Source organism: Leucoraja erinacea, chromosome 38 (genome assembly GCF_028641065.1).
Source record: "Leucoraja erinacea ecotype New England chromosome 38, Leri_hhj_1, whole genome shotgun sequence".
Taxonomy (NCBI): Eukaryota; Metazoa; Chordata; class Chondrichthyes; order Rajiformes; family Rajidae; genus Leucoraja; species Leucoraja erinaceus.
This window is the reverse complement of record NC_073414.1, coordinates 2506068-2532152: the sequence shown is the minus strand read 5'-3', so window position 1 is coordinate 2532152 and position 26085 is coordinate 2506068. Positions and strand designations below refer to the sequence as shown.

General features: G+C 47.5%; 1 protein-coding gene across 1 annotated transcript; it reads left to right on the top strand.

The window, feature by feature from the left end:
* Positions 1-1884: 1884 nt before the first annotated feature.
* sars2 (seryl-tRNA synthetase 2, mitochondrial) lies at positions 1885-25576 on the top strand. The gene is made up of 16 exons (XM_055663603.1): positions 1885-2173; positions 4533-4628; positions 6944-6973; positions 7804-7944; positions 8358-8412; positions 8617-8680; positions 10196-10301; positions 11322-11369; positions 13454-13562; positions 15050-15095; positions 16142-16229; positions 17846-17958; positions 18320-18413; positions 19368-19460; positions 20468-20533; positions 22176-25576. The coding sequence occupies exons 1-16, from the start codon at positions 1910-1912 to the stop codon at positions 22305-22307; spliced, it is 1545 nt and encodes a 514-aa protein (XP_055519578.1). The 5' UTR covers positions 1885-1909; the 3' UTR covers positions 22308-25576.
* The last annotated feature ends 509 nt before the right edge of the window (positions 25577-26085 follow it).

Here is a 26085-nt window from a genome sequence, read left to right as displayed (position 1 = left end):
CCCTCCCCTCTGAAGCCGCGCCACTCGTCACGTGATAGGGGGGGGGGGGATGGGCATGGGGACCTGTCCTTCAAATGTCAATAGACACACAATGCTGGATGGAGTAGTTCAAATTGATATGCCATTTATTGTCAATATACATGTACAGTGAAACTGACATTATTCGTACTCAGTGAATATGTACAAATTTTATTTTCGCAAACAAAAACAGAAAAAAACAAAATTACTTGAGATAGGGGGGGGGAATAGGTGCACACAAATTTCTACGGCGCTACATGCCATATACATAACATACAGATGGAACAACGAAATTGGGCGGTGTGTCAGCCATGTGTGGATTTGAATTTATGGTTCTAAAGCTCGGGAAGCAGCTATTCCTGAGTAAAATTGTAAAGATTTGAAGCACAAATAGCGCCTTCACAGGACAAAGGCGAACAGTCCAAACGCAGGATGGGAGCTGTCTTTGGTGATCTTCTTTGCCCTGCTAAGGCAGCGGGAGGTGTAGATGTCCATCAGGGAGGGGAGAGGGCAACCAATGATCCTCTGCGCTGTCCTGGTTACCCTCTGAAGCCTCTCCCTGTCTGCCAATTAAAATTAAATTAAGGGAAGGTATCCCACGCCAGGGGGCCACATGAGTGGCACGGGTGGGGGACATTATTTGTGGAAGTGAAAATGTCAAATGGGATTTTCGCACTGTAAACACTGTATATATTTATTACTTGGACAGGGGCCACAGAGTGGCACGGGTGGGGGACTGTTTGGTGAAATTTGAAAAATGTTAAAAAAATTGTACTGAAAAAACTTGTATAGTCTCCGAAAATGTCGGATGAATTTTGTTTGTTTGAATGGTTCAGGAATTGTATATATTTATCAATGAATAAAGTCTATTTTGAAATTAAAAAAAAAAAAAGAGTAGGTCAGAGTCAAGTGTGCAAGAAGGAGCTGCAGATTGTATATCTTTATTGTCATTTCCTGAGTATTCGCATACCCAGAGGAAACAAAAAAAACGTTGCTCAACCAGTGTCCATTCAGTGTGCATGAAAAAATAAATAGAAATAAAAATACATGTATCATGAACAAATTTAACACTCTACTAAACATTCAACAGCCGTTCCGACCGGCAGCGGCACAACAGTGGCTCTGCTGCAGTGTGGGGGTTGGTTTAATGCTGGTTTTCAGATGCTGGTTTAAACCAAAGATACACACAAAATGCAACTGCAGATGCTGGTTTAAACCAAAGATACACACAAAATGGAACTGTAGAACCTGGTTTAAACCAAAAATACTAGAGGAGCCATTATATTTGGTTTAAACCAAAGATAGACACAAAAAGGAACTGCAGAACCTGGTTTAAACCAAAAATACTAGAGCAGCTATTATATTTGGATTAAACCAAAGATACACACAAAATGGAACTGCAGATGCTGGTTTAAACCAAAAATACTAGAGCAGCTATTATATTTGGATTAAACCAAAGATACACACAAAATGGAACTGCAGATGCTGGTTTAAACCAAAAATACTAGAGGAGCTATTATATTTGGTTTAAACCAAAGATAGACACAAAAATGAACTGCAGATGCTGGTTTAAACCAAAAATACTAGAGGAGCTAGCTAGTATATTTGAGGTTCAAATGACAGCAAATAAATTGTATTGTATTGTATTGTACCTTCTGAAGAAAGGTCTCGACCCGAAATGTCACCCATTCCTTCTCATAATCTAATAATAATAATAATTATTATTATTATTATATCACTGCTCCTCTTTCCTTATCTGAAACTGTATGTCTCCTTTTTATTTTCATTGTCAATCTATTATCTTTTATGATATTTTGGTGTTTTCTTACACATAATCGACTTGAATGGTCACATCACATGGAGGGGGGGGGCGGGGTTTAAGGTTGCCAAGATGGCGGCCCGCAGGTTGAGGCAGTTGCTACGCGGCGGCGGCGTCTCCTTCTTCTCTCAGCTCGTCCCCGGCCCCTGGCTCTCTCCGGCCGGCTGTTGCCGCCGCTACAGCAGCAGCAGGAGCAGCCTGTACGACCATGTGAGGGATGGCTACTCCGACAGGCCTTGCCTGGACATGGGCACCGTCTGCGCCCGCACACAGGCCGTGCTGGACAACGTGGGGCAACGCAAGGGGGAACTGACCGGGCCCGACGTGTCTGATATTGTAGGTTCATCTGGTGTACTGTCTGTTTGGGACTCAGGAGCTGTAGATACTGCAGGAGCTGCAGGATGCTGCAGGAGCTGCAGGAGCTGTAGATGCTGCATGAGCTGCAGGAGCTGGTTTGGGGTCATCATAGTCGAGTCAAGAACATAGAAACATAGAAACATAGAAATTAGGTGCAGGAGTAGAGGCCATTCGGCCCTTCGAGCCTGCACCGCCATTCAATATGATCATGGCTGATCATCCAACTCAGTATCCCATCCCTGCCTTCTCTCCATACCCCCTGATCCCCTTAGCCACAAGGGCCACATCTAACTCCCTCTTAAATATAGCCAATGAACTGGTGGCCTCAACTACCCTCTGTGGCAGAGAGTTCCAGAGATTCACCACTCTCTGCGTGAAAAAAGTTCTTCTCATCTCGGTTTTAAAGGATTTCCCCTTTATCCTTAAGCTGTGACCCCATGTCCTGGACTTCCCTAACATCGGGAACAATCTTCCTGCATCTAGCCTGTCCAACCCCTTAATGATTTTGTAAGTTTCTATAAGATCCCCTCTCAATCTCCTAAATTCTAGAGAGTATAAACCAAGTCTATCCAGTCTTTCTTTATAAGACAGTCCTGACATCCCAGGAATCAGTCTGGTGAACCGTCTCTGCACTCCCTCTATGGCAATAATGTCCTTCCTCCAGAAATGGAGATTTGGAAGTAAAGCCACATTTATTTATATAGCACATTTAAAAAACAACTCTCGTTGGCCAAAGTGCTTTACATTTGTTATAAGAATAGCACAACAAAACAGACTACATACATATATACACATGTGTTCAAGAAGGGAACTGCAGATGCACGAAGATCGAAGGTACACAAAAAACAACTCTCGTTGGCCAAAGTGCTGTACATTTGTTATAAGAATAGCACAACAAAACAGACTACATACATATATAGGTACACAAAAAAGCTGGAGAAACTCAGCGGGTGCAGCAGCATCTATGGAGCGAAAGAAATAGGCAACGTTTCGGGCCGAAACCCTTCTTCAGACATACATATATACATGTGTTCAAGAAGGAACTGCAGATGCAGGAAGATCGAAAGTACACAATAAAAACCCCCAAAAAAACACACCAGTCTGAAGAATGGTTTCGGCTCGAAACGTTGCCTATTCCTTCGCTCCATAGATGCTGCTGCACCCGCTGAATTTCTCCAGCATTTTTGTGTACCATACATATATACATGTAGCCCTCACTCAGAGGACGTCAGGAAAGGCTTGGGAGTATAGATAAGTCTTTAGTCTTGACTTAAAAGAGTCGATGGAGGGGGAAGTTCTGATGGGAAAGGGGATGCTGTCATAGAGTGAGACCAGCATGGAAACAGGCCCTTCGGCCCAACTCGCCCATACTGGCTGAAGGATGAGAGGGCTCCTCATTGAAAAATATAAGATTATTAAGGGTACACAAAAAATGCTGGAGAAACTCAGCGGGTGCAGCAGCATCTATGGAACGAAGGAAATGGGCAACGTTTTCATTTCACTGCACATCTCGTATGTGTATGTGACGAATAAACTTGACTTGACGTTTTGGGCTGAAACCCTTCAGACTGAAGGAAATAGGCAACGTTTCGGGCCGAACCCCTTCTTCGTTAACACAAACTGTTCCCCCGCAATGTTGATTACACTGCGAGTCGTGTTGGGTTACTGAAATGGATGAAAAAAAGGAGTGATCTATCTTGCTCCGCTATAGGATCTTTGGTTTGGACACACGCTAGAGGTAGGAAACATGTTCCCGATGTTGGGGGAGCCCAGAACCAGGGGCCACAGTTTAAGAATAAGGGGTAAGTCATTTAGAACGGAGACGAGGAAACACTTTTTCCTCACAGAGAGTTGTGAGTCTGTGGAATTCTCTGCCTCAGGGGGTGGTGGAAGCAGGTTCTCTGGATGCTTTCAAGAGAGAGCTAGATAGGGCTCTCAAAGATAGCAGAGTCAGAGGATATGGGGAGAAGGCAGGAATGGGGTACTGATTGTGGATGATCAGCCATGATCACATTGAATGGCGGTGCTGGCTCGAAGTGCCGAATGGCCTACTCCTGCACCTGTAGTCTATTGGCCAACAATAACCAGAGCGTTCGAAGAAAACCTATGCGGTCACAGGTAGAACGTACAAATTCCGTACAGTGGTCATGAGGTCCAGATCAGCACCAGTGGTCAGGATCGAATCCGTGTCTCTGGAGCTGTGAGGCAGCAACTCTACCGCTGTGCCACAGTGTAGCCCCCTTTATCAGTTTTTAAAGTCCACCTTGAACTCTTTGGAAAAAGACACAATTATCTTTCCCTTTTTCTAATTCCCTTTCTTGTTATTCCTTTCCAACAGGTGTCTACGTGGCAAAAATTAACAAAAGTAAAAGAGGAAATTGAGAAGTTGGAGAATGAGAAAAGCGATATCAGTGTTTCAGTTAAAGCTCTTGTGGTAAGAATGATGCCTGGATTTTACTCAAGACATTGCACAAAGGCTGTGGTCATGGTATTTTACTTGTAACATGTACTGAGGTATAGTGAAATTCATTTTTGTATACAGTTCAGTATAGATAAGCACTTGGATATATATTAGATGAGCATTTCAGATACAGTACAAGTGTACACTGAGAGTCTACAGAGTCATTTCCAATTCCCAGTTGTTGTAAGTGCAGGGATCTTAACCTGACCATGAAGGTCTGTTGTCCTGGTGGCATTGCAGGATCAGCCTGGCCAATTTTAGCTGTGGTTATTGTTAGTTGCCTGAATAATTTAATGAAAGTGTTTAAATATTATGGGGAATTGATAGGGAGCAAGGGAAGAAATTATTTATTTTGTTTGTTCTTCTTGCGTATGGTGTGCACAGCCTAAAGTTGTTGGACAACTTGTTCTATTTGATCTTATTTGATTGTGCACGCCGGGTTGATTGCATTCGTCGAAACAGGGCGGACCACCTGAAGGTTGCAATCTCCCACCCCATTTATTTTGTTTCGAAAGGCTAGGAGAATCTTCAAAAGTTAGAGTCAGGGATATTAGTAGTGAAAGCACTTCAAAGCCAAAATACACCCCAAAGTATGATAGAAACTTGAAACTTTTCCTTATAAATGACAATTAATGCTATTCCCTCAGGGTGCAAATGTCAAAGACTAGAGGGCACAGCTTTAATTTGAGAGGGGCAAAGTTTAAAGGAAATGTGCTGGGCAGGTTTTTTTTTTTACACGGTGTGGTGAGTTGCCTGGATGGGGGTGATGGTGAAGAAACATACTATATTGCCATTAAATGGATGCTGCCTCACCCGCTGAGTTTCTCCAGCAATTTGTCTACCTTCGATTTTTCCAGCATCTGCAGTTCCTTCTCAAACATATTGTCATTAAAGATGGTTTTCGATGGGCAAATGGACATGCAGGGAAAGGAGGGATGGGCAAAGAAGATTTACGATGATGTTGCCAGGACTTGAGGGCCGGAGCTACAGGGAGAGATTGGGCAGCTAGGACTTTATTCCTCGAAGCGCAGGAGGCTGAAGTGGTGTTCAGGCAGCCATGGAGCCGAGATACCGACCTGTATCTCGGCCTCGGTGGGCAGCGCGACTCTGGTCAGCAGCGGCCTCTGCAGTCTGTCCGCGTTTTATTATTTTCTGTCTGTATTTTAATGTAGTTTTTGTTATTTTTTGTTGGGGTGTGTGTGGGGGGGGGAAACTTTTTAAATCTCTCCCTGCACTGGAGACCCGACCTTTTCTCGTCGGGTTTCCGTTGTCGTTGGGGCCGCAACGAGGAGCGGCCTCCAACAGGAAGAAGCCGGGGACTCTGGTGCTACAACTCACCGTCGCCGTCGCGGGGCTGGCCCAGTCCGGAGCGGGTGGAGCGGTGGAGGAGCGCTGCTGCTGCTGATGCTACCGGAGAGTCGGAGGCTCCAACGGCAGGTCTGTGGACGGCGGCACCGGGAGCCCGCGGCTCCCTGGAGGGAGACCGCTTTTCAGGGCTCTCGCAACGGCGACTTCCCCCGCCCGAGTTGCGGGGTTGAAGAGCTCCTGGAGCGGGGCCTAACATCACTGCCCCGCGCGGCTTGGAATGGCCGCGGGACTCTGCGAGCGCACGCCGGGGGCTCTAACACCAAGACCCGGTGTGCGACCTCGCACCACCCGGCGTGGCTTTAATGGCCGCGGGACAATCGCCATCGCCAGCCGGGGGCTTTGACTTGGACTCTGACATCGGGGGGGGAGAGTGCAGTGGAGAGATAAGTTTATTAGGCCTTCCATCACAGCGATGTGATGGATGTTTATGTAAATTATGTTGTGTCTTGGGTCTATGTGTTTGTAATGTATGGCTGCAGAAACGGCATTTCGTTTGGACCTCAAGGGGTCCAAATGACAATTAAATGTATCTTGTATCTTGTATCTTGTAAAATCAGCCTCGGAAGTCGGCTATAGGAATGGATCTGCTGGCTCCAGCCGGTCCACAGGGGGCAAATCCGACCAGCGCAGAAGTCCCAATGAGGTCCAGATCAGCCACCTCACCCCGGCATGTGTTTATTGATACAGTTTCAAGTGCGCTCTCTTAATCTTGTCCGGATGGAATGAGGTGCCCCATCCACCAGTTGTCGGAAAATCAACTGGCAGAAAAAAGCTGGGTTATAAGCGGAAGAAGGAATAATGTCAGGATGGATGGGATTTAGAATTGTGGGTGCGAATCGTGGGGATAAAAGGAAAACTGTTATCAGTATTAATATTCTGATTAATGATTAACTTTTGGTTTGTTCATTTTGTTTTTTTAGGATAAGGAAAACAAAGAAACTCTTCAGTCAGTAAGTACCACCAGCGATCCACGCACACTAACACTATCCTACACACACTAGAGACAATTTACATTTAACCAAGCCTATTCACCTGCAAACCTGCACGTCTTTGGAGTGTGGGGGGAAACCAGAGATCTCAGAGAAAGCCCAAGCGGTCACAGGGAGAACTTACAGACTACACCCGTAGTCAGGATCGAACCCGGGTCTCTGGGGCTGTAAGGCAGCTGCTATACTGCAGCACCAAGGGGTGTTGTACAGGTTGGGTTGCAATGACCTCAGCAGTAAGTGTTAAGAGAACCTCCATGGCAGCACCATCTGACTGTGGGCACCTTGAATCCAGGTCAGTGGATGGGGGTCTGAGAAGGAACTTCTTTTGGGGCGATGCTATCTCGACTCACCTCCTCCCTCTCTCTCGCTGTCAATGCACAAGATAGTACCTGTTGTGCAGTTCTGGGTCACAGCATGAACTGCAGAGAATGCCATGATGTTAAGCATGCAGCAAGTGCTTCTAACATTATGATATTGTGCAGTGAAAATTAAATAAATTGTTAAAGATAAAATTTTATAAGTATTTGCGTTCAACAGCTTATTATTTTTTTGTGTATCTTTGCCATGAGCTGGGTAAATCTCACTGCTGTTGTTCAGATGTTAAAGTGAGGATGAATGTGGCTTGAATGGAAATAATTGTTCTAAATTTTATGTATATGTTAATATTCATAGAAACATAGAAAATAGGTGCAGGAGTAAGCCATTCGGCCCTTCGAGCCTGCACCGCCATTCAATATGATCATGGCTGATCATCCAACTCAGTATCCTGTACCTGCTTTCTCTCGACACAGCATCCTGAATTCTTACGGCTGCGAAAACGGGGGAAGGAAATTCGCTTGGAATTAAATGTACTCTATGATCAAGAGAATCAGCTGGATGAACGCTTCTATGTGAAAGCATTGAAGCTACCAAACTGGACTCATCCTAGTGTGGTAATTTGTGTCTGTTTCTCTGTGTATGTGCGTCTGTGTGTGCATGCGCGTCTGTGTGTGCATGCGCGTCCCCACTTCTCGGGGCAAGAAGGAGGGAGAAGATGGAGGAGGAGGGTTATGCAGTACCTAAGATTGGAGAAATCACTGGTCACACCATTGGGTTGTAAGCTACTCAAGCAGAATATGAGGTGCTGTTCCTCCAGTTTCTGCATGGCCTCACCCTGGTAATGGAGGCACAGGACAGAAAGATCCGTGTGGGAATGGGTAGAGGAGTTAAATGGTTAGCAACCAAAAGATGCAGCAGGCTTGGCAGACCGAGCACAAGTGTTTGGCGAAACGGTCACTTGGTCTTGTTTCTTGTTGATTTATTTATTCCTAATATTAATTCTAACCTTTCTGTTTTTCTATGGAAGCCCATAGGTGATGAAAGCCAGGCTGTTGTGGTTGAAATGGTTGGGGAGAAACCAGGTAAGGGTTTTTATGGATATTGGTGGTCACAATACTGAAATCATTTATAACAAACAACCAATACTGCCTGCCCCCGCTGAGTTACTGTCTCTTTTTTTTTTATTCTTTGGGAATTCTGATTTACAGCCCAAAAGCATCTGGCAGATAAATTGCATCAATTTTTCCTCAACAATAATGTCCTGACCATTTCCTTTTGTTTTCTAGTGTTTGATTTTAAACCCAAAGGTCATTTGCAAATTGGCGAGGATCTGGACATTATCAGACAGAGGTAAGCAATATTTGTGGTGTTAGCTAGATCTCAGACTATTGTGGCAGTGAGATTAATTTGCACTGGATTTTCCCCCATGTTTAATGTTTAAATTTCCAGCTTAATTTTTTTAAAATTGAAACTTTAATTGGATTGACCTGCAGGTGGGTCTCGATCGGAAACATCACCCATTCCTTCTCTCTAGTTGCAGCCTGTCCCAGCTTTCTGTGTGTATCTTCAATGTAGTTACTCTTCTCCCTTGAGCGTGGACTTTGCTAAAGATGGCTGCCTCATTGTGTATGCCTACATGTCGGGCTCTGCAATATGAAAATGATTCATTGCCTTCAGATGTAATGTACAACCTGACAAAAGACCATACAAATGAAGACCATTTTTTGCTTTTGAAGTTGAAATGGCCTCATTATGTTATGCCCCAGATTTTAAATGAAACACATCTAAGGTTATCTCTCTCTTTAGTGGAATCCATCAAGGGATGCTGTCTTTGAAGGCTGAATATTGTTTTTAAAACACACTGGCATTGCCAAACAAATGAAGCAATTAGTCTCCAGCTGTTTAATGCAACTTAAATTCATGTCATTTACCCATCAGTTATGTCCCCTGGAAGCATAGTAAGTAATCACACACGAGCAGGCAATGAACTTAATTAGATAGCAGCACAAGTGTTTGAAGTGCACATATCAGATCAAGGGCAGTGTTGGCTCTTTAGCACTTTGTGATGCTAGCTGTAGGTGGTGGGTGACTCAGTGGTGGCATACAGGGGGCCAGGGATCACAGCTCTCCATATGGTCGTGATCTTAGCCTTGATCTTCAAACACTTCCTTCCTCAATCAATCAAAGACTGCCCCGATGCATCACGTGCCATGTCGCAGTGAAATTCTTTGTTTTGCAAACCATACATAAAATATGCAAAGAACCGCCACGTATATAGAAACGTAGAAACTAGGTGCAGGAGGAGGCCATTCGGCCCTTCGAGCCAGCACCATCATTCATTGTGATCATGGCTGATCGTCCCCTATCAATAACCCGTGCCTGCCTTCTCCCCATATCCCTCGACTCCACCAGCCCCTAGAGCTCTATCTAACTCTCTCTTAAATCCATCCAGTGACTTGGCCTCCACTGAAGGGCCTGTTTCCATGCTGGATCTCCAAAGTAAACTTCTTGTTACAAGGAAATTGTAGGGGGGAAAAATATTCTTTCCTTCAAACCAATTCTCCATTCAGTTAAGCGTTAAAGTTTGACTCCATTCATTATCGATGATCCATATCCTCTGAAATCCCCACCCAAAAAAATCTCAGTTCTAAAATTTTACATTGGCTCCACAATCACTGACTTCTTGGGATGAGAATTCAAAGTTCCTTGCTTTTTTTTCTGCAGAAAACTGGCTGCAATTTTAACATTTTCACAGCTTCCAGTCTATCCAAGCAGCTTCCGTGACTTTGGCTAAAAGGGAAGCTTGTTTCAGCGCCTGTTGTCTCGGGTTTTAAAGGTTAAACATCGTATTTACTCCTGACCTAGGCGGCTCTCGCATGTGTCCGGTCATCGATCCTACTACCTCCGAGGAGCGGGCAGCGAACTGCAGCTCGCCTTGGTCCAATTCACAATGAACAAGCTGCTCAAGAAGGTGAGCCTCTTTGATCCAAACCCAGCTTGCATTCCCATCTCCTGGTTCACTTCACCCTTGCAAAGAGCAGCTGCCTCACAGCGCCAGAGACCCGGATCTCAGGTGCACGTTCTCCCCGTGACCGCGTGGGTTTTCCTCCCACATCCCAAAGACGTGCGAGTTCGTGGGTTAATTGCCCCTCTGTAAATTGCCCCAAGTGTGTACACCACTTATTCTTGAGTCTCACGAGCTTCGTTGGCTCGTCTCCAGTTGGTCCAAAATGCTGCCGCTCGCCTTTTAACCGGAACTCGAACTCGAAAGAGGGAGCACATTACGCCAATTTTGGCCTCCCTTCACTGGCTCCCAGTGCACTTTCGAGTTCATTTTAAAATTCTTTTATTTGTTTTTAAATCTTTGAATGGCCTCGCCCCGCCTTACCTCTCTGAGCTGCTCCACCTATATGCTCCTACCCGGTGCCTCAGGTCAGCGGATCAGCTGCTCCTTGAGGTACCAAGGTCTAAGCAGAAGCTCAGAGGGGATAGAGCCTTTTCTGTGGCTGCCCCGGCACTCTGGAACACCTTGCCGCTGCAGATCAGACAGGCCCCTTCACTGTCCATCTTTAAATCCTCCCTAAAAACTCACTTTTATTCACTGGCTTTCGACACTGGCTGAGACTTTGTTCCTGTTTTTAGTGCTTTTAATGTCTTTTAATTTTTACTGTTTTTATAGTCCTGTCGTCTTAATGGTTTTAGTAGTTTGTAATAACTTTTTGTTGACTTCCCATGTACAGCACTTTGTGGTAACTGATGTTGTCTAAAAGCGCTTTATAAATAAAGTTATTATTATTGTTATTATATTATTATTATTGAATCCCTTCTGCATAGAAGGCTCTGGATCAAGCGATGGTGTTAATGCAGCTGAGTGCCCAATGTTTGGATGTGTTGGACCGAACGGCCTGTTTCCGCGCTGTACAATTCTATGATAATTGTACTGACAAATGGAGTCAATACTTTGCCTTGACGACCTATTTCCTCTTTTCAGGGATTTGTTGCAATAACCGTTCCAGATATGCTGAAAGGGGCTGTGTTTGTGAGTATAGAAAACCGTGGGATTCCATGGGATTAACAGCACTGACACAGGCCATTTGGCCCAACTCCTCGCTTCTGTATTTTCAGAAATAGTATTTACGCACCTCACTATCGGTCCATCTTCATCTAAGCGTACCAGCATGTTGCTTTTAAGAAGGAACTGCAGATGCTGGAAAATCCCAGGTGCACAAAAATGCTGGAGAAACTCAGCGGGTGCAGCAGCATCTATGGAGCGAAGGAAATAGGCAACGTTTCAGCCCCAAACCCTTCTGGAAATAGGCAACGTTTCGGGCCGAAACCCGGAAGGGTTTCGGGCCGAAACGTTGCCTATTTCCTTCGCTCCATAGATGCTGCTGCATCTGCTGAGTTTCTCCAGCATTTTTGTCTACCTAACATGTTGCTTTTCACCTGTATCCTCCTATCATTGAAGGGTTTCGGCCCGAAACGTTGCCTTTTTCCTTCGCTCCATAGATGCTGCTGCACTCGCTGAGTTTTTCCAGCATTTTTGTGTACCTTCCACCTATCATTTACTGGGCTTTGTCCTCCCCCCCTTCCCCCCCCCCCCCCCCCCCCCCCCCCCCCCCCACCTCTCTTCCAATGTTCTCCTCCCTACCACAATCGGTCCGAAGAACGGTCCTGACCCAAAATGTCACCAGAGATGCTGCCTGACCCGTCGAGTTGCTCCAGTACTTTGTGTCTTTGTAAAGCAACATCTGTAGACATTGTGGCTAATTTCTGTGTGTGGTTCACTTTTCTTTGTCTCACTACATTCTGACCTTGTGTAGGGTTTAATTGTACTCAGGTACTTAATAGTGAGGTATAATTTGACTGAATAGCAGGCAAAGAAATCTCTCGTCTGTATCTTGGTACACGAGAGCATGATGAACATACCATATTTAATGGATAGACACGAAATGCTGGAGTAACTCAACGGGACAGGCAGCATCGTTTCTGGGGTGGCGTTTTTGGATCAAGAACCTTCTTCACCTATTCCTTCTCTCCAGACATGCTGCCTGTCCCGCTGAGTTACTGCAGCATTTTGTGTCTATTTTTGGTTTAAACCAGCATCTGCAGTTACTTGTGTGGGAAAGAACCGCAGATGCTGGTTTAAATCGGATGCAGACACAAAATGCTGGCGTTAAACCCCTGTCCCACGGTACGCGTTCATTCCAAGAGCTCTCCCGAGTTTGCCTTGAGTCGAACTCTGAGATTTACGGTAATGGCCGCTCGTCGGTACTCGGGGCTCTCGTGGACATTGTTTCATCATGTTGAAAAATCTTCACGAGTCTTCCCCGCGCTTACCTGCCGTTAGCGAGTCTTCCCGAGTACCTGCCGTTAGCGCTAAGAGACGTTCCCGAGCTCCCACGTACCCGCTACATTCATTCTCCATGTTTACCACGAGTTTGATTTTTTTTAAAACTCGGGAGAGCTCTTGGAATGAACTCGTACCGTGGGAACTCAGCGGGTAAGGCAGCATCTCAGATTCAGATTCAATTTTAATTGTCATTGTCAGTGTACAGTACAGAGACAACGAAATGCATTTAGCATCTCCCTGGAAGAGCGACATAGCAAACGATTTGAATAAATAATAATAAGTGTCTGGGGGGGGGGGGTGGTGATTGGCAGTCACCGAGGTACGTTGTTGAGTAGAGTGACAGCCTCCGGGAAGAAGCTGTTCCTCGACCTGCTGGTTCGGCAACGGAGAGACCTGTAGCGCCTCCCAGATGGTAGGAGGGTAAACAGTCCATGGTTGGGGTGAGAGCAGTCCTTGGCGATGCTGAGCGCCCTCCGCAGACAGCGCTTGCTTTGGACAGACTCAATGGAGGGGAGCGAGGAACCGGTGATGCGTTGGGCAATTTTCCAGAAGAAGGAATGGGCGAACGTCTCCCATTCCTTCTCTCCAGAGATGCTGCCTCACCCGCTGAGTTGCTCCAGCATTTTGTGTCTATCTGCAGTTACTTCCTACACATAAAGTCAGTGGAGCTGGATATTGGAAGTGCTGCATGGTGCACTTGTGAGTCGGATATGTGCAACTGTGGATGAGTTTCTATTGCAATGCCACTACTGAATCTCCTGTTCTTGCAGGAGGGCTGTGGGATGAGGCCCAACGCCAAGTCCTCCCAGGTTTACCAGCTCGACCCCACTCGCTTTGAAGATCTCTCTCTCGCGGGGACAGCTGAGGTCGGCATCGCAGGTAAAGTCGCAACAGAATGAGCTGGGATAGACGGGAAATGCTGGACCAACTCAGCGGGACAGGCCACACTCCCAGAGGGACGTTAAGGGTCGGGACCCTTCTTTAATGGTAGACAGGGCAACTGGGTCAATAGACAATAGGTGCAGGAGGAGGCCATTCGGCCCTTCGAGCCAGCACCGCCATTCAATATGATCATGGCTGATCATCCCCAATCAGTACCTTGTTCCTGCCTTCTCCCCATATCCCCTGACTCTACTATCTTTAAGAGCCCTATCTAACTCTCTCTTGAAAGCATCCAGAGAACCGGCCTCCACCGCCCTCTGAGGCAGAGAATTCCACAGACTCACCACTCTCTGTATGAAAAAGTGTTTCCTCGTCTCCGTTCTAAATGGCCTACTCCTTATTCTTAAACTGTGTGTGGCCCCTGGTTCTGGACTCCCCCAACATCGGGAACATGTTTCATGCCTCTCGTGTGTCCAAGCCTTTAACAATCTTGGACTGTTGGACAATCTCGGTCCTAACATGAGTCTACAGCTACACACCAAGGTAGTGACTCCAATAAATGTAGACAGAGAAAGCTTCCGTACCCCAGTTGAATATGGGTCAGAGCGTCGATGGGCAGTAGTTGGGGTGAACAGCGTGTACTTCTAAGGGAAAGCCGGATAAACCAGGACGGAAAAGGCCGAAGGAACAAGGAACTGCTGGTTTGCAAAAAGGACATAAAGCGCTGGTAGATAAAAATGCTGGAGAAACTCAGCGGCTGAGGCAGTATCATTGATGCTGCTGCACCCGCTGTGTTTCTCCAGCATTTTTATCTACTTTCGATTTTTCCAGCATCTGCAGTACCTTCGTAAACATAAAGCGCTGGAGTAACTCCGTGAGGTCAGGCATGCATCTCTGGAGAACGTTTTGGATCGGGACCCTTCTCCAGTGTGAAAAAGAGTGCCGTCACGAAATGTCACCTATCCATGTTCTCCACAGATGCTGCCTGCCCCGCTGAGTTACTCCAGCACTCTGTGAAACGTCACCTATCCATGTTCTCCACAGATGCTGCCTGACCCGCTGAGTTACTCCAGCACTCTGTGAAACGTCACCTATCCATGTTCCCCACAGATGCTGCCTGACCTGCTGAGTTACTCCAGCACTCTGTGAAACGTCACCTATCCATGTTCTCCACAGATGCTGCCTGACCCACTGAGTTATGGTGCAGCAGCATCTATGGAGCTAAGGAAATAGGCAACTTTTCGGGCCGAAACCCTTCTGGAAATAGCCAACGTTTTGGGCCGAAACCCTTCCGGATTTCGGCCCAAAATGTTGCCTATTTCCATAGCTCCATAGATGCTGCTGCACCCGCTGAGTTACTCCAGCACTCTGTGCCCACCTGAGTCAAAGAATAGTGATAGTGCTGTAATTACTTAGTTCCACACTAGCTCCTTTGTAATACTTTCTAAGCTCTGCTCACATTGAAAGATGCTGTTGTTTTCCAGGGTACTTCATGGATCATGCCGTTGACATCCAGGATCTGCCCATGAGGTAACTTGATGAATTATTGAAGAGTAGCTTTATCTTGGGGGGGAAAGTTTTGCATTAATTATTTGCTTTCCGTTGATGTCTAAACCTACCGTCCATGCTGAGTGGGAATGGACAGCAAGAACATCGCATAACAATGTTCGCCAGAGTTGCTGCCTGACCCGCTGATTTACAGCTCTTTGTGTCTATCTTCGACAGCGAGAGAAAGAGAGAGAAAAAAAGGGGATGCAAGGGTTAATTGGAGTTGGAGAAATCAATATTCATACCGCTGGTTTGTAAGCTGCCCAAGAGAAATATGAGGTGATGCTCCTCTAATTACATTTGGTCTGAAAATGACTGCGGCCCAAAACGTTGCCTATTTCCTTCGCTCCATAGATGCTGCTGCACCCGCTGAGTTACTCCAGCACTCTGTGAAACGTCACCTATCCATGTTCTCCACAGATGCTGCCTGACCCGCTGAGTTACTCCAGCACTCTGTGAAACATCACCTATCCATGTTCTCCACAGATGCTGCCTGACCCGCTGAGTTACTCCAGCACTCTGTGAAACGTCACCTATCCATGTTCTCCACAGATGCTGCCTGACCCGCTGAGTTACTCCAGCACTCTGTGAAACGTCACCTATCCATGTTCTCCACAGATGCTGCCTGACCTGCTGAGTTACTCCAGCACTCTGTGAAACGTCACCTATCCATGTTCTCCACAGATGCTGCCTGACCCACTGAGATGGTGCAGCAGCATCTATGGAGCTAAGGAAATAGGCAACGTTTCGGGCCGAAACCCTTCTGGAAATAGGCAACGTTTCGGGGCGAAACCCTTCCGGGTTTCGGCCCGAAACGTTGCCTATTTCCTTAGCTCCATAGATGTTGCTGCACCCGCTGAGTTGCTCCAGCATTATTGTCTACCTTCGATTTTCCAGCATGTGCAGTTCCTTCTTAAACATTTACATTTGGCCTCACACTGACGATAGAGGAGGCCATGAACAGAGAGAGAGAGAGAGGTCGGTATCAGAGATGCTGTCTGAGTTGAATGTTGCTTTTGTTTCTCCAGGATGGTGTGCAGTAGTACGTGCTACCGTGCAGAGACTGACACGGCCAGGGAGCCTTGGGGTCTCTACAGAGTTCACCACTTCACCAAGGTACCACTTCTTTTACTTGTACACAACACCCCCGATCAGCAACATGCTCTTTGTCCCGTGACTGTATTGGCTGCAAGAAAGGAAAATGCAATGCTGGCATTTATTTCGAGAGGACTCGAATACAAAAACAGGGATGTAACGCTCATAAGATCATGTGATAGGAGTAGAATTAGGCCATTCGGCCCATCAAGCCTACTCCGCCATTCAATCATGGCTGATCTAACTTTCTCTCCTAGCCCCATTCTACTGCCTTCTCCCCATAACCTCTAACACCCGTACTAATCAAGTACGAAGTACTAACCCATGCTAACTGCAGATTCAACCATGGCTGATCTATCTTAAGGGGTTGGACAGGCTAGATGCAGGAAGATTGTTCCCGATGTTGGGGAAGTCCAGGACAAGGGGTCACAGCTTAAGGATAAGGGGGAAATCCTTTAAAACCGAGATGAGAAGAACTTTTTTCACACAGAGAGTGGTGAATCTCTGGAACTCTCTGCCACAGAGGGTAGTTGAGGCCAGTTCATTGGCTATGTTTAAGAGGGAGTTAGATGTGGCCCTTGTGGCTAAGGGGATCAGGGGGTATGGAGAGAAGGCAGGTACGAGATACTGAGTTGGATGATCAGCCATGATCATATTGAATGGCGGTGCAGGCTCGAAGGGCCGAATGGCCTACTCCTGCACCTAATTTCTATGTTCTATGTTTCTATCTCTCCCTCCTCACCCCATTCTCCTGCCATCTCCCCATCCCCTCGGACGCCCGTACTAATCAAGGATCTATCTATCTCAACCTTAAATATATCCACTGACTTGGCCTCCATAGCCTTCTGTGGCAAAGAATTCCACGGATTCCGCAGTTTGAGGAGCATCCTCCCCTCCAAGACCAACCTCCCAAGAATCCAACTGCATCTCCGCCCCCAGAACGGAGCCAGCCTTCCTGACCAGTTTGTTCATCCTGGTGCCCTGCTGCCCCGGCACACGGCAGCAAAGAAGATGGCACTGGTAGAACATCTGCAGTATCTCACTGCAGATGTTGAAGGAGCGGACTGAGCCTTCTCAAAAAGTACAGCCGGCTCTGTCCCTTCATGTCCAGCATACTCAAAGAACAAATGACATAGAAACATAGAAAATAGGTGCAGGAGTAGAGGCCATTCGACCCTTCGAGCCTGCACCGCCATTCAATATGATCACGGCTGATCATCCAACTCAGTATCCCAGCCCTGCCTTCTCTCCATATCCCCTGATCCCTTTAGCAACAAGGGCCACATCTAACTCCCTCTTAAATATAGACAATGAACTGTGTGGCCTCAACTACCTTCTGTGGCAGAGAATTCCACAGATTCACCACTCTCTGTGTAAAAAAAATGATTTTCTCATCTCGGTCCTAAAAGACTTCCCCCTTATCCTTAAACTGTGGCCCCTTGTTCTGGACTTCCCCAACATCGGGAATAATCTTCCTGCATCTAGCCTGTCCAACCCCCTTAAGAATTTTGTAAGTTTCTATAAGATCCCCCCTCAATCTTCTGAATTCTAGCGCGTACAAGCCGATGACCCACTTCCTGGGCCTACTGTTCTCCAAATGCCATGAACCTGTCAACATGTTTTGTGTTCCATTGCAGGTGGAGATGTTTGGAGTGACGGCTGCAGAGACTGGAACCGAGAGCACAGAGTTACTGGATGAGTTTGTGTCGCTGCAGAAAGAAATCTTCTCTGATCTTGGACTCCATTACAAGTAAGAATGTCTCCAGCCAGTTCCTAATTTTCCCCACCCGTTCCTTCTCTCCGTAGATGCTGCCTCACCCGCTGAGTTACTCCACCATTTGGTGTCTACCTTGTACGTTACTTGTACACAAATTGCACAATTCTTTTAAAAAAATATATATATATTAATGCCAAAACCATGACAAGAAAATAAAATGTCCATAGTCATGCAAGAAGTGGTCCATGGAGTTATAAGGCAGGATTGGGGTTGTATGGGTGGGATCAAGAACCTGATGGTTGTAGGAAGGTGGCTGGCTGTGCCTGCTCTGGTTGTGTGGGACTTCAGGCTATGGGTGTCTGCACTGCTGCTATCTGGCTGTTTTGTTTGGCAGACTCCTGGATATGCCAACTCAGGAACTTGGGCTGCCTGCTTACCGCAAGTTTGACATCGAAGCCTGGATGCCCGGAAGGGGAGATTACGGAGAGGTGGGTCAATAGACAATAGACAATAGGTGCAGTAGTAGAGGCCATTCGGCCCTTCGAGCCAGCACCGCCATCCAATGTGATCATGGCTGATCATCCCCAATCAGTACCCCGTTCCTGCCTTCTCCCCATATCCCCTGACTCCGCTATCATTAAGAGCCCTATCTAGCTCTCTCTTGAAAGCATCCAGAGAACCTGCTGGTTGATGGAATGAACATTGGAACGGGACGTGGAACGAGGCATGTCATTGAAACCACATCTTGTTGAACCAGGCGTGCACCCCTCCCTCTCCTCTCCCTCTCCCTCTCCCTCTCCCTCCCCCCCCTCTCCCCCTCCCTCTCCCCCTCCCTCCCCCCCTCCCCCCCCCCCCCTCATCCCTCCTTCCCCCCCTCCCCCCTCCCTCTCCCCCTCCCCCCCCCCCCCCCCTCCCCCTCCCCCTCCCCCCCCCTCCCCCTCCCCCCCCCCCCCCCCCCCCCCCCCCCCCCCCCTCCCCCCCCCCCCCCCCCCCCCCCCCCCCCCCCTCCCCCCTCCCCCCCCCCCCCCCCTCCCCCCCCCCCCTCCCTCCCTCCCCTCTCCCCCTCCCCCTCCCCCCCCCTCCCCCTCCCCCTCCCCCTCCCCCTCCCCCTCCCCCTCCCCCCCCTCCCCCTCCCCCTCCCTCTCCCCCTCCCTCCCTCTCCCCTCCCTCCCCCCTCCCCCTCCCCCTTTCTCCGCCACCCCCTCCCCCCCCCCTCCCCCTCCCCCCCCTCCCCCCTCCCCCTCTCCCCCCCCCTTACCTCGCCCCTCCCCCCTCCCCTCCCCCTCCTCCTCCCTCTACCTACCCCTCCCTCTACCCCCCCTCCCAAATTCCCCCCCCCCCCCCGAGTGAAAAGTTGCCCCTCATGTCCCCTAATTTCTACTCCTGCGTTACTTTTAATCCTTCAAAATCATGACAGTAATTTTTTATTTTCTCTTTACTAGATTTCCAGTGCCTCTAACTGCACCGATTACCAAAGCAGAAGGCTGAATATCATGTACTATGATGAAGCACCTCTGTTGAAGTATGCTCACACTGTAAGTCATTTAGCAAACACCGCCCACCCCCTCACCTCCCGTCAGGAAGGAGGTTATGAAGTGTGAAAACGCACACCTCCAGATTCAGGTGTTGTCAGGCAACTGAACCGTCCACTCACCTGCTAGCCTCCAATTCCTTCTTTCCAGAGATGCTGCCTCACCCGCTGAGTTAAGGGCCTTGGCCATCTTTTGCACCTCATTCACGCGTTAAGTCAACAGTAATCAGACAGTGCCCTAGCTTATGGAAGGACCGTTCAGAAGCCTGAGGGGAAGATGCTGTTCCTGAGTCTGGTGGTGCGAGCTTTCGAGCCTCTGTACCTTCTGGTGGACGGGAGCGGGGAGAAGAGGGAATGAGCGGGGCGGGACAGGGACAAGTCTTTGGTTATATTGGTTATATTAGGTGCTTTTGCCAAGGGAGCTTGAAGCGCGAACAGAGTCATTGGTGGAGGGTTGGCCTGTGTAATGGGCCACATCCACAACCCCATGCAGTCTCTCGCTGTGTTGCCCAGAGCAAACTCACCTGACAGTATTTCTATGGTACATCTGTGGAAGTTTGGAAGAGACGTGCCAAACTTCCTCACTCTCAAAGTTCTTGAGCACAAAAATCTCAGCTGGATGTTCATCACCTTCCAGAGTATCCTCAGGTTAAACGGAGCAGCTGTTTGTCAGTCTGAAGAAGGGTTTCGGCCCGAAACGTTGCCTATTTCCTTCGCTCCATAGATGCTGCCTCACCCGCTGAGTTTCTCCAGCATTTTTGTCAACCCTGTTTGTCAGGTTGTGCAATTATTTTGTAGAGGAGCATGGGTGTTCCCCTAATTCTAGCCAATATACAGTGTGGAAACAGACCCTTCGGCCCCACTTGCTCATACTGGCCAACATGTCCCATTTCCACTGCTACGGAGGAGGAGCGTGTTTCTTATTTTTCTGCAGACTGTTTAACAGCCAGTGAAGCATGAAGTTAATTTTTCTCTCCGTCTCTCTCTGTCTGTGTCTCTGCTTCAACATAGGTCAACGGGACAGCGTGTGCAGTTCCCCGCACTATGATCGCTCTGTTGGAATGTAACCAGACGAAGGTAAACCCTCAGATCTCAGCCGCTCAATGCCACGGTGATGTGCGGCAAGGTGCAGTGTTAGAAACATAGGCAATAGGTGCAGGAGTAGAGGCCATTCGGCCCTTCGAGCCTGCACCGCCATTCAATATGATCATGGCTGATCATCCAACTCAGTATCCCATCCCTGCCTTCTCTCCACACCCCCTGATCCCTTTAGCTACAAGGGCCACATCTAACACCCTCTTAAATATAGCCAATGAACTGTGTGGCCTCAACTACCTTCTGTGGCAGAGAATTCCACAGATTCACCACTCTCTGTGTTCTGAATGTTAGACTTCTTAGAGATGCAGCACGGAAACGGGACCTTCAGCCCACCAGGCCAGCACCAACTGGCGATCACTTCGTACACGAGTCACGATCAAGGCTGATCAATAGACCTTTGGATCTGAGGGATAGACAATAGGAGCAGGAGGAGGCCATTCGGCCCTTCCACCCAGCACTGCCATTCAATGTGATCATGGCTGATCATCCCCAATCAGTACCCCGTTCCTGCTTTCTCCCCATATCCCCTGACTCCTCTATCTTTAAGAGCCCTATTTAGCACGCTCTTGAAAGCATCCAGAGAACCGGCCTCCACCGCCCTCTGAGGCAGAGAATTCCACAGACTTAACACTCTGTGAGGAAAAAGTGTTTCCTCGTCTCCGTTCTAAATGGCTCACTCCTTATTCTTAAACTGTGTGTGTGTGTGGCCCCTGGTTCTGGACTCCCCCAACATCGGGAACACGTTTCCTGTCTCTAGCGTGTCCAAGCCCTTAACTATCATATATCAGGGCAACAGGCAAGAAAGTGAGCTTTCGTTCCACATTCTCACCATCTACTCAACAACGTACCTCGGTGACTGCCAATCACCACCGCCCCCCCCCCGGACACTTATCATTATTTATTCAAATCGTTTGCTATGTCGCTCTTCCAGGGAGATGCTAAATGCATTTCGTTGTCTCTGTACTGTACACTGACAATGACAATTAAAATTGAATCTGAATCTGAATCTGAATCTGATCTTCCCCGAGATTCTACCCTCACCCACACACTGGGTGCAATGTACAGAGGCCAGTTGCTGCTACTGACTCGTAATGTCTTTGGGAGGTAGAGAAAAGTGCTGGAGAAACTCAGCGGGTGCAGCAGCATCTATGGAGCGAAGGAAATAGGCAACGTTTCGGGACGAAACGTTGTCTATTTCCTTCGCTCCATAGATGCTGCTGCACCCGCTGAGTTTCTCCAGCACTTTTGTCTACCTTCGATTTTCCAGCATCTGCATTTCCTTCTTAAACATAATGTCTTTGGGACATGAGTGGAAACCCATGAATATACGATACGACAGAACTGTATTCATTCCCAGAGGGAAGTATAAACTCGGTACATCCAGCGGCCGACGTCAGGATCGAACCTGGGTCTCTGGCACCAAGAGGCAGTGGCTCCACCAGCTGTGTCACCCTTTTAGCAAGGTGTTCTTGTGTTGACTAGCAGCGTGAGGCTTCAGTGAGTTTGGCACAAACCCATTGTGGTTGGTGTCAAAGACCAAGTTGGATGGTTTGGGTGGAGAGGGCATGGATGAGGGGTTTAAACTGAGATGCAATTGTGGTGATGCACTTTTATTCTTCAGGATGGAAGCGTGCGTGTCCCGAAGGTCCTGCAACCGTACCTCGGAAGAGAAATGCTCACTCACCCCGGGCACAGCCCCCTGCGTTATATTGGACCCAACCAGTACCAGAGGAATCTTAGCAAGACGGAATGAGGTCCAGATGCATCTCAAGTCGAGTCAAGTCCATTTGTCACACACACATACGAGATGTGCAGTGAAATGAAAAGTGGCAATGCTCGTGGACTTTGTGCAAAAAGACAAACAAACAACCAGAATAGAATCTGAGGATCCCTTCAATCTATTGGCTGTGATTCAGTGAAACAGCAGCTATGGAGGCTTGATGGGAGAGCACTGGACTCATTGGACAATCTCTGGTTTTTTTCTCTCTCTCTCTTCGATAGCTGGGCGTGGAAGTGCCTCACCTCCAGCTCCATCATCAGAAGAGAGTCTCTTTCTCCTGTACCTGGCTCAGATATGGGCCACGGACTCTCGCCAGGATGGGAGAGAAGAGAAGAGAAAAGGTGGTGGTAGGGGGAGCAGTAATGGCACAGACAATTGTTGGGAGGGGGACTAATTGGAACTTGAACATTCTCCTGAACCAAAGATGGGATCAATAAGTAATCAATCCAGAGCAGATATCCTTCCTATTATCCACAGTGTTGCATCTGATGTTTTTTTCACTTTGATGAGAGGACTCTTTCACCCCTTGTTTCTGCAGCATTACTGCTCCAAAACTAACCAGCCATCAACCACAATCAGCTACTATTGGTGGCTGAACCTGCCCCTTTTAAGTTTTACCACCAGAAGCTGGTTGGCACTGTGCGTCAGTTTGGTATCAGGCCCCTGTGAGGAGTCAACGTTAACACTGGCAAGGCTGGCATTCCCGAGATCAAGACTCACTGGATTGTTCTGATGATGGGGTTGGGGCTGGACATGGAAGTCCAGAGTTCTTTAGTGGGAGTGAAGCAGTGACCTTCTGATTTACTCTGGTCCCTTAACACTCATCCTTGCGCGGCACGGTGGTAGAGTTGCTACCCTACAGTGCCACGGGTCCGGGTTCGATCCCGACTATGGGTGCTGTCTGTACGGAGTTTGCACGTTCTCCCCGTGACCTGCGTGGGTTTTCTCCGAGATCCTCAGTTTCCTCCCGCACTCCAAAGACGTACAGGTTTGTAGGTTAATTGGCTTGGTGTGAATGTAAATTGTCCCTAGTGTGTGTGTATGTAGGATAGTGTTAAAGTGTGCGGGGATCGCTGGTCGGCGCGGACCCGGTGGGTCGAAGGGCCTGTTTCCGTGCTGTATCTCTAAACTAAACCATAAAAGGAACACTTAGCCAAGCGTATGTCTGCCCTGTGACTCCTCCGCTGATGTTGACTTTGTTGTCTGTAGCTGTTGCTTAATCATCAGTGCAACAGTCCAGGGAGCAGTTGCAGAAAAGCTTTGTAGCAGATGGTGGAGTTTTAATTTTACTGAAAGCAATCATGAAACAGTAGAGACCCACTACCCAAGACATAAAAGAGCCTGGAAATGTGAATCACTGGTGGTGGAATTCTTTGTAGAAGGAAAATTTAAAAATTATTGTGTTTTTTTTTTTTTTTTGCAAGTTTAATTTGCAAGTTGCACTGAGAATTCCAGGCAATCTTTTTGCAGTAACGCAGGCAATGTCCCTTGAGTTTGAAGAACTCGTTGTCCCCCCCTACTTTGCTCAGGAAATATACAGCAACCCGCCCTTCGTTAACTCTGCAGCCAATCCGCGCTACCTCTGCAGTCTTTGGATGGGTTTAGATTGAATTGATCGATTGAAAGAGTCACAAGGTGTAGGAAGGAACTGCAGGTGCTGGTTTAAACCGAAGATAGACTCAAAATGCTGGAGTAACTCAGCGGGTCAGGCAGCATCTCTGGAGAGAAGGAACAGGTGACGTTTCGGGTCGAGACCCTTCTCCAGACTGAGTCGGGGGAGAGGGAAACGAGGGTCATAGTTTAAGGATAAGGGGGAAATCTTTTAGGACTGAGATGAGAAAAACTTTTTTCACACAGAGAGTGGTGAATCTGTGGAATTCTCTGCCACAGAAGGTAGTTGAGGCCAGTTCATTGGCTATATTTAAGAGGGAGTTAGATGTGGCTAAAGGGATCAGGGGGTATGGAGAGAAGGCAGGGATGGGATACTGAATGGATGATCAGCCATGATTCAGATTCAGATTCAATTTAATTGTCATTGTCAGTGTACAGTACAGAGACAACGAAATGCATTCATCTGATCATATTGAACGGCGGTGCAGGCTCGAAGGGCCGAATGACCTACTCCTGCACCTATTTTCTATGTTTCTATGAGAGATATGGACGGCGACGTGGAGAGATATAGAACAAATGAATGAAAGATGTGCAAAAAAGTAACGATGAAAAAGGAAACAGGCCATTGCTAGCTGTTTGTTAGGTCTCTACCCGAAACATTACCCATTCCTTCTCTCCAGAGGTGCAGCCTGACCCTCTGAGTTATTCCAACACTTTGAGTCTATCTAGGAAAAACCAGCATCTGCAGTCTGAACAAGGGTCTCGACCTGAAACGTCACCCATTCTTAGAAATATAGAAACATAGAAAATAGGTGCAGGAGGAGGCCATTCGGCCCTTCGAGCCTGCACCGCCATTCATTGTGATCATGGCTGATCGTCCCCAATCAATATCCCGTGCCTGCCTTCTCTCCATATCCCCTGACTCCACTAGCCCCTAGAGCCCTATCTAACTCTCTTAAATCCATCCAGTGATTTGGCCTCCACTGCCCTCTGTGGCAGGGAATTCCACAAATGCACAACTCTCTGGGTGAAAAAGCTTTTTCTCACCTCAGTCTTAAATGGCATCCCCTTCATTCCAAGACTGTGTGTGGCCCCTGGCCCAACATTTCTCCTGCATCCAGCTTGTCCTTCTCTCCAGAGATGCTGCTTGTCCCGCTGAGTTACTCCAGCATTTTGTGCCTATCTTCGGTTTAAACCAGCATCTGCAGTTCCTTCCTACACTGAATTCCAAAAATATTGAGGTGGAATGATGGAAACAGTAGCTTGACTGGATGGTACAATTGGGAAAGATGTGGTTGAGCTAACTATATTATCGGTACATTTAGGAGTTTTTATATCCAATTCCTTATTTGCCCTGGCAGGTGGATGGATGAAATCTCGTTTTCAGAGACTTTGTCTCGTAGCCAACAATTGACCTTCAAACATCTTAACATCATTATCACAAACCCACTGCTGTCTGCCTTGGCAAATTAGCTGCTGCAGTTGCTGCCTCCCAACTCAATTCCACCTAATGCTAAGCTGTAAAGTGCATTGGGATGAGCAGTGGATGTGAAATGTATTACAGAATTGGCAATCAACTGTTTTAATGCCCAAATGGAATTCAAAATAAATATTCATCATGTTTCAACAGATGACAAGGTTTCGCAAGTGTGAGAAAAACTCGTTAAGATAATCTTAAATCATATGTGCACACAGTCGTTCCTGATTCTCAAATGACTCCAATGTTTTTCATCCATAGGTTTTTACAACATAAAGTTCCTCGTGCCTGTCTGAAGAAGGGTCTCGACCCGAAACGTTGCCTATTTCAGGGGTCACAGTTTAAGGATAATGGGGAAAATCCTTTAGGACCGAGATGAGAAAATCATTTTTTACACAGAGAGTGATGAATCTCTGGAATTCTCTGCCACAGAATGTAGTTGAGACCACAGTTCATTGGCTATATTTAAGAGGGAGTTAGATGTGGCCCTTATGGCTAAAGGGATCAGGGGGTATGGAGAGAAGGCAGGTACAGGATACTGTTGGATGATCATATTGACTGTCGGAAGGGCCGAATGGCCCACTCCTGCACCTATTTTCTATGTTTCTATTTCCTCGCTCCATAGATGCTGCCTCACCCACTGAGTTTCTCCAGCATTTTTGT

Coding starts and splice junctions, on each gene's coding strand:
- sars2 (XM_055663603.1), top strand. CDS start 1,910: ATGGCGGCCCGCAGGTTGAGGCAGTTGCTACGCGGCGGCGGCGTCTCC. Junction 8,413..8,616: donor AATGGTTGGGGAGAAACCAG/GTAAGGGTTTTT, acceptor TTTGTTTTCTAG/TGTTTGATTTTAAACCCAAA. Junction 19,461..20,467: donor TGTTGAAGTATGCTCACACT/GTAAGTCATTTA, acceptor GCTTCAACATAG/GTCAACGGGACAGCGTGTGC.